Here is a 21,358-nt window from a genome sequence, read left to right on the forward strand (position 1 = left end):
ACTATATTCCTATATGTGACCTACTCACTTTCTTTGAATATTCGTGCAAAACGGACTACGAGTATTGCCGTCAAAGCCACACACCGAATTTAACGATTCGGATTTCATTGGGCGCCCGATCGCATAAAAAACATGAATAATTTCCGCCGCTGCAAACTGGTCACTGAAACCCGTTTGCATTTCCGTTTGACATCATTCGGCGTGCAATTAATCAATTACCATATTGTGCCCCTCAATCATAATGTGTCCCATGCTCGTTTCTCAGGTTGGGAGCGGTGCACGACGGCTCGCCACCGCCCAGCTACTTGGGTGGACCGGGCGCCCAGCGGTGCCGCTGGGAGGATGGCTACATCATGTCCGATCTGCGTCACACGGAGCGGGGCTTCAGATGGTCCGCCTGCACGGTGCAGAGCTTCCACCACTTCCTCAAGTGAGCTGCTGCCATGATATTTTCTGTACGGTTCCGAAAGGTACTCATGACTCCGCTTTGCTCTTTAGTGGAGACACGGCCACCTGCCTGCACAACGCCCCTCATGAGGACAGCGCTCTGGGTAGATCGCTGCCAGGAACCCTGCTCTCGCTGGACGCCCAGTGCCGCAGGGATCGGGGAACCTATGCCTGTTTCAAGGACGAGCGAGTGTGTGCCCAGCTCTTCTGCTTCGACGCCCAGACGGGATACTGTGTGGCCTACAGGCCAGCGGCCGAGGGATCGGCCTGCGGAAATGGTTATGTAAGTAATGCGATCATTCTGAGCTACCACGCAAGAAGTTCCCTTGAACGGACAGCTCGCTGAACGGACAGCTCTTTTAGGCGTACAGCATTGAATGTCCGATACTGTGTACAAAGTAAATTATTTAAATTCGATCGTTTTTGTTTACCTTAAACTTTTCAGCATTGCCTGGATGGTCGCTGTACACCACTGCCCTCCAACATCATTCCCGATTACGGACACAATTATCGTTTAGTCTACAAGTGAGTATAGTAAAATGGGTAATTTAATTAGAAGACGACTGTTTTCCAGTAGTTTTTGTTGTGTAAGCTAAGAGTACTCCTATTACTAAAAATACACCAGAACCACATAATATTTGAGTTCCCAGTACACGAATACACTCAGAATGCAAATTTTTAATATACAAACTTTTACACCCTCACACACCAATTCGGTACAACAACAATACCAACACCCAAATATACAACAACCAACCACAACATTAGCAAAATCGACAACAAGAAAGATGCAGCTGAGGATATTGAGAGTAGTAGTGAGGACGAGTCCCAAGAGGACGAGACTGAGAGTATTGAGGAGCAGGATGAGGGCACTAGCAGCGAGGAGCAGGAGGCCAACCAGGAGGACAACAAGGTCGAGCAAAGCTCTGCAGCTGGCGTCGCTGCTGTGCAGTCGACAACAACCGCCAAAACCATGACGACAACCACTGTGCGCACCACAAGCACCGAAAAGCCAAGGTCCAAGTCCTTTGGCTATCTGCACCGCAGCCTTCCCGAACGACAATGGGTGCAGGACAATGGCGTGCTGGTCACGACGCGCATCAGCAGCAGCGTCAGCAGCAGCAGCAGCAGCACCACCACGAACGGTGACCTCGCTGCAACATCAACTCGCAGGCCAACCACAACCACACAAACACCGAACCTTTTCCAAATCTATACACACGAACTACGCAAACAAATCGAATACTATTTACACATGCTACAGACACAACAACATGCTACCAAATTGCAACCAGAACAACAGCAACAGCAGTCACAACAACAACAGTCGATAGTCGAAATCCCCTTGGTTCAAAAACGCCTTACAAATTATAGTGTAACCAGCAGCAGCAGCAGCAGCAGCAACATCAACAGCAACAACAATGGGGCAAAGCAACAGCCACTGAGCAACAAGGACGAGAACCAGAGACAGCAGCAGGCGCAGCAGCAACACCAGGATGGGCTGCCCGATGAGGAGAACGAGGCGACTGCCGGCATTCAGAGCAATGAAGCGATTGAGCGGCAAAAACGTAAGTTCCCCACAACACCCACAGCAGCAACAAGTGCTGCGCAGAAATCAGCAACATCGGCAACATCGGCAAAACCCACACCAACCACCGCCAAACCGATAACCACATCATCATTTCTCGATGCGTACTTTAAAAAACTGCGAGCCTTGCATGACGGTGGATCGGCCACCAGCAGCACCGCCACCTCCGTGTCGTCGTCTGTCAGCTCCGCAACAAGCAGCAAGCAGCAGCAGCAGCAGCAGCAGGCGCAGCCGCAGCAAGTGCAGCAACTGGCGCAGCAGCAGCCCGATGGCAGCCACTTTCTGAAACGTACGCCCCATCGGAGTAGTCTTAAGGCATACAAAACTAGTAGTAGCAGTAGTAATAACAGCAGTAGTCAGCCACAGCAGCAGCAGCAGCAGCAGCAGCAGCAGTATGCGACAAACTACATTGGCGACACCACAAACAATCTGCCAGCGGTGTTGGACAACAGTAGCAGTGCGTCGAGCACCACGGAGACCGCCAAGAAACCCAAAATCAAGACACAAAAACTCATACGCCGCACACGAGTCATGTAAACGCAAACGATCTGAGGACGTGGCAGACAACCCATTGATAGCAATTAGCATAAGCTACCACCTACTGCTAGCCAGAAAGAAACACAGATAACAGATAACAGGTCACAGATCACAGATCCGGTCCATAAAGCTGCTTGAGAAACCAAACCGAACATCCGAAAGAACCGAAGGCTCCCCATCCAACATCAAAAACAAGACCACACACACTATACAACGCAACACGCAACACACACAATGTCAAACCGATCGAAACCGATACCGAAACCGATACCGATACCGAAATCGAAATCGAAACCGTTACCGATTCGTTATCCTTGCGTGCGGTAAGCCCAAAACCAATCCAGCACTCAAGTCGGGTTCTTAACTCCCCCTAGTAGTCTAATGCTTTGGCCTAGAGTATAGAGCATGGATACGCGATAGTCATAGCAGTATTATTATCTACCACGCTGTCTGGCCTCTAAAAAATGCATAATCCTGGTTGTCAAGGTCGACGTATCGAAGTGCAAGTGCTAAACTCATGCGTAACGGTCCATTTAGCTATAATATGGATTACCCTCGTACTTTAAGCATTGGTCATCTGGCATTGCATCGATCATACTTAATACCGTAGCACGGAGTCGCCTTGAAAGCATTCCGAAAAGTAGTTAATGAATCTTATTTTGGCATGACCCTAAGCGTAACTTAGAATTTCATTTCAGACCACCCGATTCGAAACGAAATCATTGTCTCCGAAAGGCGGGTACAGCTCGGTTAGGACATTCGCATTCACACATCCGCAGACCTCATAAAGCATGCTTGAAGAAATCTCTCATACCACCTATCTATCGATTACGACGATCGCCGATTCTTTCCCTAATTGCGCGGTTTAATTCTCGCTCTATTTTTTTTCAAAACTGCATAGAACACTCGCCCCATACATACAAATAAAAAAAAAATATAAAATCGAACTTTAAACCAATTGGCATTGAAACATGCACACACACACCAGCATAAGCTACACATACACGCTCTATCTCTCACACCACCACACATGCATACACACTGTTTGAAGGCAAAACCGATCGAAACTATATCAGAACATCTTTAACTGTAGCACTTAAGTATTCTATTTGATCTGGAAGAGTGGCATGGAACCAAGAACGCATTCTGCATACTAAAAATTAGACTGCAAAATGGCAAGCGTGAAACAGAGTAATTTGGCAAGTGGAAACGCATGGAATGGAACACACGCACATACCACACAACCACCCACACAATTTAAAATGGCCGGCGTATGCAATAATATTTATCTTTTGCATACGAAAGAAACCTTTCTAATTAGCCCATTGTTATTGCACGCCCCCCGAGAATTGTATTCTGCCACAATCACTAATTTCCTGCGTTTTCTTTCTTTTTTCCCCGCTTCCGTTTTTGTTCCGTTCCCGCATCACGCATCCGCAGTGGTTAACTGGAAGCTGTTTCCGTTCTAGTGAAAGTGCAATGCAGCCGCATTGGGAAACGTTTGGAACTGGCACGCAGACGTCACTGCCATCGAAATTGGAGGAAATGTTTGCAGCTTAAAGTGTTTTTAGCTAGAATTTATTACTATTATACTCTGTACGAAGCCCTATTGATTTGTTGTTAGTTCTAGCCGCAACTAATTTAAAATATTGTCTGTTTGATGAGTGCAACGCAGCAGCCGAGCAAAGTTGTTATGTTCAGTACACGCATATATTATGTAATCTAATTTAATGCAAAATGCAAAAAAAATGTTGTAAAATAGTAATAGTACTTTAATTCTGTAAAAAGTTCATCTACACACGCACTTTTCGGCAGACAACCTAAATTATTCTCTGAGCCACAAATCAATCGAAAGGAAATTTAATAATTATCCCACTTTCCAATGTGATAAACATATATAATTTGTACACTTTACTTAACAAATATTTATCGTTTCCTTTTAGGAAAATGCTAGAAAGGTTGGAAAATCGATAATATACCTACCTTGCCGCACTTTGCCTACAAGAAAACTCAAATTATTCACTTCATTATTGTATTAAATTTGTTAGAAGCCTTAATTCTAAAGAAATTCATCGATTTACGTTTACCTAGCCTAATGCTCTTTTTATACAGCAACAAAATGTAATAGCTAAGTTTTAGTTGTAGTTAACTGAACATCTTATAATAAATGAAACTGTAAATTTATCACACACACAAAAGAAACAAAAACTAAGTTAAAGAATAAATATACATAAAAAGATTTGAGTGTACGAAATGGTAGACTTCTTTAATATATTCGACCTGGAAGGTTGAACTGCCTGAAAGTATGCTATGAAATGTGTCATAGAACCGAGTATAAAAACGACCTAAGTTAAAAGCATAGATGATAAAATATATTTGCAGCAAGTACAGTTACTTCTCACTATCTTAGAAAGTGACACAGCGCATTACCAAAGGCCCAATCACCAAAAAAGTAGAAAACCTATTCAATACGACTGAAAAATGAAGCTAGGGCAATCTCATGGCAAGTCCATCATGTTGGCATCCATGGGAGGGGATGCAGCCTAAGGGGCTTTTGTGCCGGTGGGCATTAGGTAGCGATTGTAGGTGGCCAGATTTTTGACCAAGGCGGCCACGGACAGCATGCAGACCATGCCGGCGGGCATTAGTTTTCCGGATCGGTTCCAGCGGGCGCCCATCAGCCCAGCCAGGAACAAGGAGGTGCCCAGCTGGAGCAGGGGGCGTGGCGTCTCCTGGGAGTTCATGTGGGCCCCATAGCCGAGCAGTGCTCCGAAGGCCAGGCCGGCACCCAGCGAGGGAATGGAACCTGGAATGCATGGGTTGCACAATCGACATGACCACGGTCAGAGGGCTGCCAACTCACCTGCCTTGGCGTATCCCATGATTCCTCCGGCGGCAACCGTGGCTGCGTACACATATCCGAACCAATCCACCGGCATTTTGATTTATTATGATTAAATTAAGGAGTAACCTTTGTTTTGGTGGCAAGTGGAGGGTAAGTATGACCTTTTCTTTGAAAAACGAAGATCCGCCCTGCAGCGTACGATATTCGGCCATCTGGCAGCATCGTTTGGCGGTCATTTTGAAAATCGTTTCTGCAACGCACTTTCTAATCAGAATATACATTCCAGTGTTAAGAAAGTTCGTAGGGTAAATATAAGTGAATTTCATAATTTAAATGTTCATTACAAGTGGAGCGATGGATCCCCTTTTTATGAGGCATTCAACACATTCATGACTCTTACTTTTTCTGCATTTCTGTCTGGCATTTTATTTCATATTCGTAGACAATTTATTCTTGATTTTTACCATCAATATAAGGGCCCTAAAGCCATTACTATTAAGCGCTGACGCTACGGACTCGGACCACACGGACCACTCGTTTCGTAACACCACTCCCCTCCTGGTTTTCCAGACGCCTCTGGCGGCGGAGCTTGCGCCTCAGCCTGCGCACCTGGCGCCTGAGCCTTTTCTCCTGCTGGGTGGTGCTGGATCCACTGGACGAGGACGAGCTGCTGGCCGGGGAATCGGGCGAAGCAGGAGGAGCTGGGGTAGGTGAAGTAGCTGGAGGTGCCGGGGTTGGCGTGCTTGCCGGTGCTGGTGGCGACGCGGCTGGAGATGACCCGGGCGGCGTGACTGCCGGTGCTGGTGGCGACGCGGCTGGAGATGACCCGGGCGTCTTGCCTGCCGAGGCAGTTGCAACCAGGGCCAAAAGACCAAAGGCGATTACAAATGGGGAACGCATCTTCAGCTCAGTTTGTTACAAAATGGAGTACTGTGTAGATTACGGCTTAAATCCGAGTATTTATAGGGAAAATCCGATTGTTTCGCTTTAGTTGCTGAATCTGTGTTTGCTTTGACTGTTTTAGTGTACTCTTTACATTCTTGTCATGACAAATATATTCAATCCAATAAAAAGACTAGACAATCGTCTCTGTAAGAGCGAAGGCTGTTGATGGCTGTGGAAAGATCTAATTCCCTACTAGCTAAACAATACCGCATTTTGACAGGCTGGCTCAATGTATTCTTAGCATATGTGCAAACACAGCACATTATTTAGTAAATAGATAAATATGTACATATTGTTGAGAATTTTACACAGAAGTCCATATTTATGGCTTATTGTACATGAAGCATAAATTCTCAATAACAGAAAAGTTAGCACTAACTCCTAATGATCACTTCCGTCTGGAAAACCAGGAGGGGAGTGGTGTTACGAGGCGAGTGGTCCGAGTCCGTCGCGTCAGCGCTTAATAGTAATGGCTTTAGGGCCCTTATATTGATGGTAAAAATCAAGAATAAATTGTCTACGAATATGAAATAAAATGCCAGACAGAAATGCAGAAAAAGTAAGAGTCATGAATGTGTTGAATGCCTCATAAAAAGGGGATCCATCGCTCCACTTGTAATGAACATTTAAATTATGAAATTCACATATATTTACCCTACGAACTTTCTCAACATTCGAATGTACATATACTCTGATTAGAAAGTTCGTTGCAGAAATAATTTTCAAAATAACCGCCAAAGTTTCGCTGCAGAGCTAATTTTCGTTCCTTCCTCATTAATTTCCAGACTTCCAGAATAAAACACTTGGCCACATGTTTAGATCATATGTAGACTGCGCACAGATTCAGATTTTGGACCCCACAGCTCCAGATAGGCCCTATAAATACAGATAGACACCAAGATGAGACCCCAATTCTTCCTTGCCTTTGGTCTTGCTGTCTTCGTAGCGACCGCCTATGGTGCCACCACCTTATCCGGCTCAATCTCGACCGATCCGTCCTCTTCCACATCATTCAGTCCCTCTAGGTCATGGACTCCGTCGAGTTCCAGTTCAGGTTCGCGGCCTGGCTCTTCGTTTTCCTCCTCAACTCCGTCCAGCAGCAGATCCTCCTCTACTCCATCGAGTTCGCTCTTCTTTGACTTCGCCCACGTCCATAACCAAGACGCCCTCCACAACCAGCGACAACTGCTCCTCCTCCTCCTTCTACTCCTCCTGCGGTGGCTGAGGCGACAGGAGATTTCCCAGAAGAGGAAATATGCATATGCATTTATAACAGCTATAATTGTAGTTATCACAGTTATGGTGGGGAGTCGGTACCTCAAAAGGCCAGGGAAAACATTTTGACCGAAATGTTAATGTAGACATAGAAACTTAATATTTGGGTCCCTCTTTGAAAAGGAGAAAGAGGGTACACTATTTTCTCTCTTGAAGAATCCTACAATAAGAAGTAGTCCATTAATTGACACTGAAACCTAATCGATTAAGAATTTACTAAAGGATGTGATTATTAGGAGTTAGTGTTAAGTTTTCTTTTAATTGAGAGTTCATTATTTTTGTACAATAAGCCATCTTGATCTTTATAACATTTAGTAATGTTATTTGACTATAGCTTAATGTGCTCAGTAAGCTCAACAATGCATATTCATCTATTAAACAAACAATTGCCTGTGTTTGCACAAATGAGTTGGGAAAGCTTAGAAAGCAAGGAAACTTGCTGGTAACTGTAATTCTGTAATTCTATGGAGGACTGAAAATATTTCTCTACATGTGTCTAAAAGTATGCTAAATAAATGGACACTTTAAACACCTGTTTAAAGCTTTGTTTAAGTAAGCGCATGCTGTTAGATATTTTCAAGGATGTATCAAAGTAAGCTACCAATGTCTTGAACGCAATTGTTTTAACGTTTTAACTAAGGTTAAAAAAGTAAGTTTATGGTGGGAATTTGACTACAGCACCAACAATGCTTTAGGAAAAACATGACCCATCATAACAACATTTATATGTACCGTTTCAAAATATTGTATATTCTTTATGACATGATTTTTGAGGGTTGTGCAGTAAATGAAATTAATTCAGAGCTATTAATGCACACAAGAAGTTCCCGTGATTGAATTGATCGAAAGATTTACCCGGCTCGTAAAATAGTGATAATATTAAACGACAAGATTTAATTCTGAGGCATCTGAAAGGGAAGGCTAATATTTTTCAAAATGGTTTCGAAAACCAAAGCCGAAGTAATGCGTAACGGTCACACTGCGTAACGGTCGCGCCGCGCAACGTTGCCACCCGGCTCGTAAAATACCAACCGAACCGTTGGCCACACTAGCCACCGCCTTCGCTTCGCCGCCCGCCTTCTAAATTCGATTCGTTGGTGTTTTTCGATGCGCTTGTGTTCGTGTGTTCGCGTTGGCGCTGTCATCATCAAATCGCATCGCTCCGCTCCGCTCGGAAAACCGTGCCAATTGTCCGTTTTTTACCTGCCTGCAAGTGCGTTTTAGTTGCCCGCCAACCGGCCGGAGTCGCAAATTCACGTGCGACACTCTCCAATTGGCCGAGTGCCTTTAACACGGTGCAACAAGTGGTTTTTACACTTTTTACCAGCCTTCAGTTCAAAGTGCCTAACAAACACACACACACGCACACAACTACATAACCTACCTGACCAGCGCGCATATGGGTGCATGAGTGTGTGAGTGACACAACAACAACAGCAGCAGCATAGCTACGAAAATAACTAACTGCTTTCGTCGCAGTTTTTCTGCAAGTGTATGCGTTAATTGCGCCGAAAAATGTTAATTAATTGAAGCCCAATTGGAAATCGCCAGTGCAATAGCAGTAGTGACACGAAAAGCTAAAACTAAGATCTGATCGCAGATCTGGTGAGAAATCCCAAACGCGAGGATCTGTATCGCGTGTGTGTGCGCCAATCAATTTAAATATAGATCACAAGTGCACTTAAACAAACAAAAGGGTAAAAGGCGAACAAGTGATTAACTGACAGGTAATTATGACTGATCTTCTTTTGCATATTTTGCGCGTTTTCTCTGCCAGCTATTATTTTCTTTTCCTTTATTGTTTTTACCTTTCTTTAGTCATCGCATCGCGCACTTGCCCACTCTTTCGCTTCTAATAAGACTCTTCTTTTTATCGGTGTGTCTGGAGTTTCTTGTTTTGCCACCCATACAATCGCACGAATACCTGTACAGCGAACAGCACACACACACACATCGGCTGGTTGTGTGTGGAATGTGTGTGCTTTGTTTTTGCCGTTCTCAATACATATTTGTTGTCAACGGTTTCTGCTTATCAATCGGAAAGCACCAACACCACAGCTAAACCTGCAGCTCTTATTGGCTTTTGCAGCCCTCCTGTTGGATAACAATAATGAGTGGCAAGTCCTCTTCGGCCGGGCAAAATAGCAATATGCACTCCTGGGAGCTTACGCTTTTCATTTTTTCATTTCCGCTGCACATTTGTACCTTTCTTTCTGTGTCAATCACCTGTTCTGCAGCGCTGGCAGTTTTCACATGCCAACCGGCGGCAAAAAGCAGAGGCAGCAACAAACAAATTAAAAGTTGATATATATATAGCCATAGCCCCGTCGAGGTGCCAACATTTGATCGCCAACTTTTGATTCCCACCGAATTCCATTTGAAATGTCCAACCAAATCCCATTGTGCTCAGAGTCTGATTTGCACTTATCCCATGCAAATTCCAATTGGCGCGTTCCCATACAGTCCATCATCGCTATGTTGAAAATGCTCCGGAGATCTTACGGTAATTTGATTTTTGCTCATGAATCTTTAAGTGAATGAGAGCAGATATGCAATTGTTTAATCGTCATTTACGGTTTGGTTCTATGTACTGATAATTGTGGCCTAGCGAGTTTTCACTGTTTTCAGTCGCCGATTTTGACGGTTTCGAAATTCCCTGCTGGCAACACTGATGCCAATTCGCCGTGACGGTGACTCCTTCTTTCGCCGCACAGTCAGCTGGCTGAATTCGCCGGTGTTTATGTTGTGGGCGCAGGAAACTGCCAGTTGATTTCAAACTTTCGAGCGGCGCGCAAGGACATGCCGCAAGGATAAGGAAGTCGCAGCCCGGAACGGAAGCAACGGAAGCAACTCCTTCGTACGTGTTCCATTCGCTTGAGTCTGTGCTCCTCAATTATTCACGAAGCAAAACAAAGTTTATGGCTCTGCAACCGGCCGCCGTTGCTCCGAATATTTTCAACTAGTGCAAGGCGAGCCACAAAAACAATGCAATGCAAAAGACAAGTGTCGAGATAGAGAGTGAGAGGTACATAGAGGGCAGGAAAGAGAGAGCGACAGCAGCCGCTCAAGTGGCAAAGTGCAAATGTATTAAATAAATAATGAAACGAAGCTGCACAGAGAGAAAAAATCATTTTAATTATGAACTGTTTTGTGATCATCATAGAGTGAAGTCGAGTTGGGCAAACCCGAGAAATTTCTCTCAGTGTGAACTAATATGTGCCTGCGGTTTGTCTAGTTTCTGCCCTGCCTTTTGGCCGGCTTTCTTGGCGCGTTGCATAAGTGTTGGCCATTTCACCTCACTCACGCTCTCCTCTCCCTCTCCCTCCCTCTCTACCCGCAGATAAGCAGCCGACGTGACGTACTCGGCCGGATTAATAATTGAGCAGATAGCGGATAGCGAATAGTGGATTGCAGATAGCAGCTAGCAGTTATCAGATAGCGGATAGCGAATTGCGGATAGCGGACACAGCAGGCCCTGCAATGGAGTCCATGGAGTACGAGATGGCACGCAACATGACGCTGCTCTTCTTCCTGGAGCGACTGCTGGACAAGGGCGAGCCCCGCACCGTGCACGACCTCTCCTGCCAGTTCGGCAACAAGGAGTTCACCAAGGAGATGCGCCAAATCGCCGGGGGCAGTCAGTCGGGTAAGTTCAGCAATCATAATGATACCATTTCGAAACTAGCCATCCCTTGTGGGCCTACCACCATAGATCTAGATGCAAATAGGATACAAAGAGAAAAGCCTGGTTACAGCTCTCCTTAATCAGAAAACTGGATCGAATTAAGCTCAAGAAAGTGCGCTGTAAATGCCGTGGCATTCAATCAGCTCTCATTTAAAATGTCACCGGCCGAGCCTGGGAAATTGGAAACGTGTGTGGTGGAAAGCAGTAGTGGATAGCTGACATTGGACAGTGGACACTGGACACTCTTGTTCGGCTGCGGAACATACATACAGTACGAGTACGAGTATTTGTGCACCTGCGGGTTTGCGTTGTTTGTCACACTCACAGTCACACTCGCTGATTGTGTTGTGCATGTTGCCTTCGAGTGGTCGGCATCCAAGTGCACATGTCATTGCCGTTTCCATTTCCATTTCCAATTGCGATTGCCAGTTGCCGGAGGGGAGTCTGGGCGCCTCATTTTCCATCTGCCGGTTGATCTCAATGCCAAAAACCACAAAAACATGCCAAGGGTTTATCGCCTTTCATTGCAGCCGCCAAGCTGCAATCGATAATGCTCCCCCTTCCCGTTTTCCACAAGTGGTATGGGTGTTGGCTTACAACTGGTCTACGAAAAACAGGCAAAGACTCGAGATTCATGCTCGACGTACACGTGTTGTAATTCCATTGACAACTCGGCACATGGAAAACTCGGGGCCACGCTGTTTATCAAAATGCACGGTTAACTAACGCGAGCGACTAAAAATAGCCGCAACAAACAACTTTCGGTTTTTATAAATAGCTAGCACTTAGTTGAGAGTTGGGAGCTGGGAGTTGGGAAGGTGCAATGCACTTTCCCTCGAGCCGGAGATATGTGAAGACATTTGTTTGATGTTCTCACTCGTGAGCTGGGGGTTTTAAAAAAGAGCCACAGGAAATGGCACGCATTTGTTGCCTCCGCACCTCAGGGATTAATAGCAAATCATTTAGCTCCGCGGAATCGTCATGAACTTCAGTTTGTGTGGGAATGCTCTTATAACTTTGCTAATTTTTTCGCAAAAAATATTACGTATTTTCTCTACAAAATAAAAAGTAGTGGACCAAATACGGAATGTCTCACCTTGTTGAACTCGTAATAAAATTTCCCATCCAGTGGTATTCCCAGCTGGAAATGTTTGATTTTGACCATTTTTCGCAAAATTTGATGATGTAACCCCTTATGAAAAATGCGAAAATTGGCAAAAATTTTAAATTCGGAAAATCAGTGGAAAAGTGATAGGAACCGTTAGTTTATGTAAAAAGCTGCACAAAACGGTCATTGCTTTCGCTGTGCAATCACTTTTAGCCAAGTTATGATCGAAGAGATATTCGAGAATATCAACTTATAACTTTTGTAATTTTTTCGCAAAAAATATTACGTATTTTCTCTACAAAATAAAAAGTAGTGGACCAAATACGGAATGTCTCACCTTGTTGAACTCGTAATAAAATTTCCCATCCAGTGGTATTCCCAGCTGGAAATGTTTGATTTTGACCATTTTTCGTAAAATTTGATGATGTAACCCCTTATGAAAAATGCGAAAATTGGCAAAAATTTTAAATTCGGAAAATCAGTGGAAAAGTGATAGGAACCGTTAGTTTATGTAAAAAGCTGCACAAAACGGTCATTACTTTCGCTGGGCGATCACTTTTAGCCAAGTTATGATCTAAGAGCTATTCGAGAATATCAACTTTTTGCCATAATTGTGTTTATGGTGCTTCGATCATACACCGTGACAATTGGCATACACTGCTCTTGCAGGCTACTAATTGCAACAAGACAAAAAACAAACATTTAACAAAATGTTTATCACATTTGTTGATTCTACACCCATGTGCGTGACTCTGTCGCCCGGACAAATGTTATTTACCTCGGGTGAGCAACATTTTCCGCAGAATTAGTTTAGTCTGCGACTTAAAGCGCTAGTTTTACTTTTGGCCAAGAACGCAATAGACAAGGTAGGGAAAGTTCAGGGAAATACGCGGCGAGCACGCAAATCACAGCTGGATTTGGGAAAATGGAAATGGAAATGTCAAGGTCTTATAATTATAAATAGAGAAGAGTCAGTTGCGGACTACCAAAATTGGATGTTCCAGGTATGGAACTATTGAGCGTGTGATAAGCAGTTCCTTGGCCAATGGCAACCCCATTTTGGCCACTAATCCCGGTTTTCAGCCCACTGGGACTGACCTCAAATCCCAATCCCACAAACATATTTTATGCCTCTTCAATTTTGTCAACGTGTTGTTTGCCCAACTTATAAGCCGTTAAGGCCGATGGAGCACCATTTTGCCCCCCGGCGACTGCCGCCCACAATAGACCCATCCGATTCGCACATTATGTGGTTTTTGGTCAGGAACGCAGTGGCGGGGGAGAGGCGGAAACTTTGTAATAGAAAAGTGTCGATTACGTGACAAAAATGTTCAATTGAATTTCAATAAAATTGCATGATATTCTGGGGACTAGAGACCACATCCATTTGTTGCTTCAATAATAAATGGAGGTGTGTGTGCCACCATGCATATTCCCCAGCGATTGATGAGGGTTCTCTGGTGGGGAAACATTTTCGGGAAATTAACGTTGAAAGCAATTTTCTAGCCGGGCAGAGGGAGAAACTCAAACGGCGTTTATTGGGTTAGACAAACAGTTTGAAGAGTTTGCTGAACTGAAACTCGTTAATGGCTAGCTTAAATTTCGCTGCTAATTTAACGGCCTGCCAGAAGTAAACACGACCATTTAGCTTAGTTTATCGTTTTGCCATTTTGGCTTGCCAGCGGCTTTGAATAATTGCACACACAAAATGGGAAAAATAGTAAAAATATGTGGAAAAAAAGCACTCGCACCAAAACAGGCCAAGCCTTTTGTGAAGGTTCGCAACTGTTTTTCTGTGTGTGTTTATATTTTCGCTTTGCGTAATCGATTGCCAAAGCAAACAAAACACACAGGCACAGGCAACTGGCAAAAGTTGTCAAAGCAAATGAAATAAATACTTAAGCTACACAGAAATCAATTTGAAACTAATGGCGCACAGCCGAGTAAAAAGTAGAAAATCAAGATAGAGTGCTGTCTGAAATTCCAAGGCGCTAAACTGCATATTTCATGGAGTATAGCTGGAAAAACTTAGTGAAATAACTCACTTTAATCGATTGTAATACATTGATTATCAATTTGTAACCAAAAGTTGCATAGACTAGATGAACAGAGTGATTGCCTGATCGATCTGCCAACTAATTTCGCTTGAACCTTCTGCGTTTTCCGTACGCATTTGAATTTCTGACATTGTCGTAAATTTAACGATTTTGTGTCGAGGGGAGAAAATCCTTTAACGCCTGCCAGCCGGTGCTCCCTCCCCCTTAACCCCCAAAAACCCACGGAAATCCACCCGGAAAATCCCCCCTTCAAGGTCCACATTTCCCGGCATTGCGTGTGTGCAGCCAAGGTTTTTATGCTTTAGCTAACTTTCCTTTCCTCCAAGAGAGTGGAACTCGCATTGATTTTTGACATTAATCGCAAAGGGCGAAACATTTTGTTTAAGGCGAAAGTGAGTGTGCCACTCATTATTTGCGAACTCTGTGCCATTTGTTGCTAATTGATCGCTACCCGTTTTGACAGCCAGGACGCTGTGATGAGGCGGAACTAATGAGTTCCTAATGAAGTCACGACCCTGGGAATGGTCTACGTTGGGGGAGATGAGGGAGATGGAGGAGATGGCTCCCAGCCCCCCAAGTGAGTCATAAAATCCGGAGTTTACGGCCAGACATAACCCATTACCTGGCTGCTCCTCACTACCTCACTTACATTTCGATTCACAACATCCTGGGGAAATGCTCTCCTTTCGTTTCGTTTGGTTTTACGTTTTACGTTTTCTTCAATAAGCGACAAGGCATAAATATACATAAATTTATGGCAAGTGTCCTCGGTGCATTTGAAAATTGCCACCGCAAAAAAATGTGTCCAAGTGGGTCGAGCCGTAAAATGCGGCAGTGCTGCCCCAAAAGCCACCCAAAAACCCCCCAAATTCGTAACACCTGCTCCACATCCACTTCGTTGGGCGGGTGCTGCCAAAACAGTTTGCTTGCCAAGAATTGCGGCTAAGCACACAGCCGCAGACAAATACAAATATTAGCCCGCCAAGTGGCCAAGTGGTATACACGTATATTTGAGCACATTGCATTACATATTCGGGCTGGGCGTCCGCCCTCGGTAAATATTAATATTGAAATATTGAAATGCCATGAACTTCGATTTGTTCCACAAATTTCAATTTCTCTAAGTAAACATAAAATTGAATTACGCTCTAAACCCCGTTTTTTTCCACTCTCCTGTTCTTTGGGTGGTGGAAATTGCTAGCCATTTGTCAGTTTTGTGGCTCATTTGGCAGCTGGGAATTGGGATGACGAGATGTCTGCCCGGGGATTACCCTGCGATTGACTAGCCGAATCCGTTGGCAATCCAGCTGGCTAGCACACACCTTGCATAATGCCAGTCCGATTCATCAGCGACTTTACGGCCGAGTTATGTCAAATGCAATTGAATTAATTCATGTCTGCCATTACGGAGCCAAATTCGAGTGACACGCAACAAAACCTCTGATCTATCCAACGCTGCGCGTTGTCTTGTCACGTCATATTAACCAAAACCAAACAATGAGCACAGCAGATGGCTTTGTGGGTGGGGGGCGCTGCTGGTACAATGGGACATATGGAGTCTAGTGCTCATCGCATTGCTACCGATTGCGGATGATGAGCTGGAAGTGGTGGGTTGGGTTGGGCTGGTCTGGTCTGGCCTGGATGCCCCGTTTTGGGACGCCGCGGCGGCAACTACGAGTATGACCTGATTTATCAAATAAATGGTTCGCTGGCTCACTCAGTCGTTTCCACGGCCTGAGTGCATTCACTTTTCATTCGGTTGGCACTACACTGAGAACAATTGAGCGGTGTCAGAGGGGTAGCTGCTGTTGAATACTATGTTACACAAGTTCAGACGAACCATTAGGGCTTAAAATCACTCTTACAACGCTCACAGATGCGATAATGCATGATTTATGAATGATTGTTTATTGAAATAAGCACATTTAATCTCCCAGTGGAACTACACAAAGTCAAATCTCCGGCAGAGCTTCCCTCATTCATGCAATTCTAAACTAACTTTGAATCCAGAAACTTTAGCCAACTTCACAAACCAAATCAACAACACAGAAGCAGGCAGTACAAAACACTCATGATTATTCATACGTAGACATCTACATGTGGCACATGCGGATGAATGTGAGTTCGTCATTTGATGGTTATGCGATTAAACAATGTTGTTAATTATGGGAATCCAGGCACATGTTACCCGCTGATATAAGCACGAATCAGAGAAAAGTTTTCACAATCCAGTTGTTAAAGTTGGGAGTTGAAACTATCCAGTTGTGCCCGGGAATTAACCAACTATGCTACAATATGAGTACTTACGCTGCTTGGCGCACTTTCCGAGTTGACAGATTGAAAGTAAATTAATTACGCTGGCGTAGCTGCAACACTTTTACTGCATTAACCACTCACTCGCCTCCATGGGAGCAGCCCTAATGGCCACCTAATTGTAATTGACATCTTTGCTCCGCCGATTGACAGGTCTGAAGAAGTTTCTCGCCCAGTATCCGGCCATTTTTCTGGTGGACGGCGACTACGTCCAGGTGAACGCCTATCAGCACCACAACGCGGACGACGGCGGCTGCGGGGGCAAGCGGGACTACATCCAAGAGGCTAAAGACTACTTCAAGAACAAGATGCTGCAGTACGGAGCGGCTGCCGAGGTGCCCGTTCGCAGTCTCCTGGGCCACCGGTCGCAGGCGTCTCCCCAAGTGCGTCACATATCGGGTGAGTTGAAAACGAACGGAGGCGTTCACAATCAAGGCTGCCACTCAAAACTAATGAAGTAAATGCGAACCGACGGTGTTACTGCGCGTCTGCAAATTATTCGGGCGTTAAATCGATAAATATGAACAATAGACAGGACTTTATTAGCATTTAAAGTGGCAACCTGGACCAGAATTACGTATGCATCAGAAGCCTCCACTAACCCTCATCATTTTCCACACAGGCCAACACATCAAGGAGTTCACCGATTTCCTGATGAAGCACACGGACACCTTCAAGGTGACGGACGACTACGTAATGCTGGTGGGCTGCGAGAACATGACGGATCTGCCGGCGCGGGATCGCCTTCACCTGCCGCAGTCGAACATCGATACTCGGGGAACGCAGCAGATGCTGGACTTCTTTGCCCACTGCATCGAGGTCAAGGGACCGCTGCTGGTGGACCAGTTGTTCCACCTGCTGACCACCAACTTCCCGCAGGACCAGTGGCTGCGCATGTTCAAGACGCCGGGCGACTTGAGCTCCTTCCTCAAGCTCTTCGCGGACTGCTTCCACATACAGGCCAATCTAGTCACCCTGCTGCAGAAGCCAAAGCTCAGCGATACGCACATCCAGCAGGCACAGGCTCAAACCCGGGAGCAATTCAATGCGCTGAACAATAACAACAGCGCCATCACTCGCAAGCAGGAATCAACAACTGGCGGTCCACCAACTGGTGGAGTTGTCAGTTCGGTTCAGCAGAGACTCCAATCGCCGGCTCTGCGAAGTAATGGTCACACGAACAACAACAATGGGAGCAACGGCAGCAATAATAACAACAACAGCATCGCCTGCCCCAACTTCAAGCTGAATGCCCCCGTTTCGAATGTGATGGGTGGGCAGAGCCAGGGACAGTTCGGGCAGCCCAAATCGGAGCCAAGCTCTGGCTTCGACAGCTACGTGCCCATGTCGGAGCTGAAGCTGGAGAACCTGTGCGAGAACAACTATCCCAGTGCGAACACCTGCTACGGGCCCATTAATAACTCCAGCCAGCAGGCGCAGCAACTGCAGACGCAGACGCAGCAGCAGCCGCAGCCGCAGCAGGCTACACAGAATCCGGCAGAGCAGCGTTTGAATAGTGTTAACCAAACGCTCAAGCAACGCATCAACACCCTAGTTATACGGACTCTGGCCGAGAACCTGGAGAAGGACAAGCAATCGCTGGCCAACCAGCAGGGCGGGCCCACTTCCCCTCACGCCAGTCCCGTGCATTCCATTGCCAATACGAGTTCCAACCAAAATGCCAGTAGTGCTGCAAACAACGCCAATAGCAACTCGAATGCGAATCCGAATCCGAACAATGCCAATCACTCACCTAGTCATAGTTACTTCGTCGGCGACACCTGGAAGATAAAGGTGCTGCAGAACACCACGGTGATAGCGAATGTCAAGCAGTCGGTGTTTGTGACCGACATTATACTCAAGTATGCGGCCAAGAACGAGAACATAGTGGTCTCCCTGGACTGCGAGGGCATCAACCTAGGCCTGAAGGGGGAGATCACCCTAATTGAGATTGGAACGACCCGTGGCGAAGCGTTCTTGTTCGATGTGCAGTCCTGCCCGGCGATGGTCACCGATGGCGGACTGAAGACCGTGCTGGAGCATGACCAGGTGATCAAGGTGATACACGACTGCCGCAACGATGCTGCCAATCTGTATCTGCAATTTGGCATCCTGCTGCGCAATGTGTTCGACACACAGGCCGCACATGCCATCTTGCAGTATCAGGAGAGCGGCAAGCAGGTCTACAAGGCCAAGTACATATCGCTGAACTCGCTGTGCGAGCAGTACAACGCCCCCTGCAACCCGATCAAGGATCAGCTGAAGCAGATCTACCGCAGGGACCAGAAGTTCTGGGCCAAGCGACCCCTCACACGCGAAATGATGCTGTACGCAGCGGGAGATGTCCTGGTGCTCATCCACGACCAGCTATTTGGCAACCTGGCGCGACAGATCAAGCCGGAGAATCGGGCTCTCTTCTCCGAGCTGTGCACCGAGCAAATACTCATGCAGATCAAACCCAACGAGGTCAAGATACGCAAAAAGCAGCGCAAGGTCAGCACCGAGGTGTCCGATCTCAAACAGAAGCTGGCCCAGACCAGCAAAAGCATTGTGCTCTCCAATCGCGAGATACGCTTGCTGCGGTTCGTAATGATCTACATTTAAACATTACTCATTTTAATCACATTTGTTCATAACTAACAGCTATATGGACCTGACAGAGGATGAGAAAGAGCGCCTGAAGGGCTACTACAAGGTGGCGAAGAAGCTGGAGAAGATGGAGTCCGCCGGCAATCCCAGCAAGTGAGTGCAATCGATTCCAAAATAAATAGCTATCCAACTGACCATTATAATTGTGCTTCCAGAGATCAAAGTGACTCAGAGGATGAACCAGAGCCGAACGAAAACGACGCCTTTCCCAGTTTGGATTCGGTGCCATCGGACAACTCTCTTTCGGGCACTTTTTCGCCACGCTTCAGTTCAGAGCCACCAAGTCTGACTGAATCCATGCAAATGCTGGAGGAGATTCTCCAGAACAAGTCAATGGATCGCATTGCCCGTATTGACAAGCTGGAAGCCATTCTGACGACTGCCACCTCGCTGCCATGTGAACAAGTTAGTACTGAAAAGTCGGTTACACTTTTATACGATTCCTTTAATGCTTCTTTCCCTGCAGATTATAGCTTCGAATTCTATGCAAGAGCAATTGGGTTCGAGCATTGCGACCACCGAGAATCTGCAGATTATACGCGAGAAATCCAAAAAGTTAGTACTGAGTTGCGTGTTGTCCCTATAAAAAGTAACTCCTAAAACCGCTTGCTTACAGCATTAAGAACTGCAATTGCCAGGGTGAGCGCAGTGTGACGCCCATTCTGCGAACGACTGACAAGCGAGTGGTGAAGCTGGTGGACGCCGAATCGCAGACCCTGAGTACCGGCGACGTCGTCATCACCAAGATCTTCTTCCAGGACGAGCACGAGCGGGCCAAGGAGGCGGCCCTGCTGAGCAACTCGCCCGCGAAGCGCGTGTCTCCCACATAAACATTTCGACCTTCGAACTATGATTCCTAACAAACAAAGCGCAGACATACTACGTATTATTAATTTGTTTTACAGTCGTGGGGCTTGGCCTTGGGTCCCTCGACGCTTAACGACTTTGCAATAACTTTCATACCCAATTGAGAAGCAATATATTTTGTGCCTAGATGTTGAACATTGCAATAACAATAATATATGATCTACCAATTGTTAACTACTCGCCCCCGGCCCCAATCCTTTTATATATCAATCGACAAACCTTGGAGATGCAATCTTACGAATCCCTCTTCTCAGGAAAGGCTTACGAGCCTGAGAATCTGTGTGGAATTCGATGAGCAGCGCCAAACCAAACTAAAATTAAATCTGCGTTGGACCAATGTGTATTAAATCGTAAAGAAATTATTAAATGCAGTTTTCTAGAGGTTTCCTAGTATCTTTGTCGCCATATCAAAAGAGAACTTATTGTATTTTAACCATAATATTTTATAAACCGAATCGATTATTCAACTCAATTTAAGTTTAACCAAACAATCTTCTTAATTAATATCAAATTGTGTAGTCAATCTAAGTAAATGAGAACTAATTGTAATGAAATGAATACTGAAATGGTACGATTATAAATTATATATCTAATTGAATAAACATGTATATACCGACAAGAGAAAGAGGTGTTTCTTTTCGGGCTGCTTTATTAGACACCAAACACCAAGAAGATAAAAACACTTATAATTCTGTGGCTTATATAGTAATACAAGTTAAGCGCGAGATGAAGATCTCCAAAGAGCAGTCACAAATTTTTGGGTATCGCAGTTAGGCTGATCTATCACATAGAACAAGCATTGGTAAATAGTATAGTTAGTTGGTAAATAGTGTGTTTTATGTAAGATGGAATATTTCGGTTCCAATAGTTCATCGTAGAATCGACATACTTGTATTTGTCTTTCGTTTGAAGTTATGAAATGGTGCTCTCTTGTAGTTTCTTACAGTGTATATGTAGTGTATTTATGCGATCATTTTTCATTCAAGATTAGACTGGACACCAAAAATCGACGGATAAAATCATTTCCAACGGGAAATTGTTT

The 21,358-nt window shown here is 45.3% G+C and overlaps 4 protein-coding genes across 9 annotated transcripts in view; 2 read left to right on the forward strand and 2 right to left on the reverse strand.

Moving 5' to 3' along the window:
• Positions 1–4,811, forward strand: part of LOC6547942 (venom metalloproteinase 3) — a 44,776-nt gene extending 39,965 nt beyond the window's left edge. The window contains exons 11-15 of one of the 5 annotated variants that reach the window (XR_003407924.1): positions 266–430; positions 499–730; positions 893–972; positions 1,822–2,895; positions 4,013–4,451. Coding sequence is in view for 3 of the 5 variants with exons in the window: in XM_001976424.3 (XP_001976460.2) it covers positions 266–430; positions 499–730; positions 893–972; positions 1,216–2,015; positions 4,013–4,041 (1,306 nt within the window). In the remaining 2 variants the exon portion in view is untranslated. Of the gene's footprint in view, positions 1–265; positions 431–498; positions 731–892; positions 973–1,215; positions 3,467–4,012 lie in introns of those variants that run through there. The other 4 variants (XR_003407925.1, XM_001976424.3, XM_026981036.1 and 1 more) reach the window with 4 other exon arrangements.
• Positions 4,812–4,922: 111 nt separating this feature from the next.
• On the reverse strand, positions 4,923–5,628 carry LOC6547941 (transmembrane protein 14 homolog). The gene is made up of 2 exons (XM_001976423.3): positions 5,436–5,628; positions 4,923–5,378 (listed from the first exon to the last, which is right to left on the reverse strand). Exons 1-2 carry the CDS (start codon positions 5,509–5,511, stop codon positions 5,116–5,118), a joined length of 339 nt encoding a protein of 112 aa, XP_001976459.1. The 5' UTR covers positions 5,512–5,628; the 3' UTR covers positions 4,923–5,115.
• A 189-nt stretch (positions 5,629–5,817) lies between these two features.
• LOC6547940 (vegetative cell wall protein gp1) lies at positions 5,818–6,374 on the reverse strand. Its single transcript, XM_001976422.3, has one exon. It carries the CDS (start codon positions 6,315–6,317, stop codon positions 5,913–5,915), a length of 405 nt encoding a protein of 134 aa, XP_001976458.1. The 5' UTR covers positions 6,318–6,374; the 3' UTR covers positions 5,818–5,912.
• A 2,287-nt stretch (positions 6,375–8,661) lies between these two features.
• Positions 8,662–20,941, forward strand: LOC6547939. Of its 2 annotated transcripts, none has more exons than XM_001976421.3 (8): positions 8,662–9,364; positions 10,978–11,283; positions 16,954–17,199; positions 17,423–19,382; positions 19,444–19,542; positions 19,605–19,854; positions 19,916–20,004; positions 20,066–20,941. In XM_001976421.3, exons 2-8 carry the CDS (start codon positions 11,118–11,120, stop codon positions 20,277–20,279), a joined length of 3,024 nt encoding a protein of 1,007 aa, XP_001976457.2. In that variant the 5' UTR covers positions 8,662–9,364; positions 10,978–11,117; the 3' UTR covers positions 20,280–20,941. The 2 variants fall into 2 exon arrangements, with proteins under 2 accessions (XP_001976457.2, XP_026836836.1); XM_026981035.1 differs by lacking the exon at positions 8,662–9,364 and adding an exon at positions 10,366–10,494.
• The last annotated feature ends 417 nt before the right edge of the window (positions 20,942–21,358 follow it).

Source organism: Drosophila erecta, unplaced genomic scaffold, assembly GCF_003286155.1.
Source record: "Drosophila erecta strain 14021-0224.00,06,07 unplaced genomic scaffold, DereRS2 tig00000092-arrow-pilon, whole genome shotgun sequence".
Lineage (NCBI taxonomy): Eukaryota > Metazoa > Arthropoda > Insecta > Diptera > Drosophilidae > Drosophila > Drosophila erecta.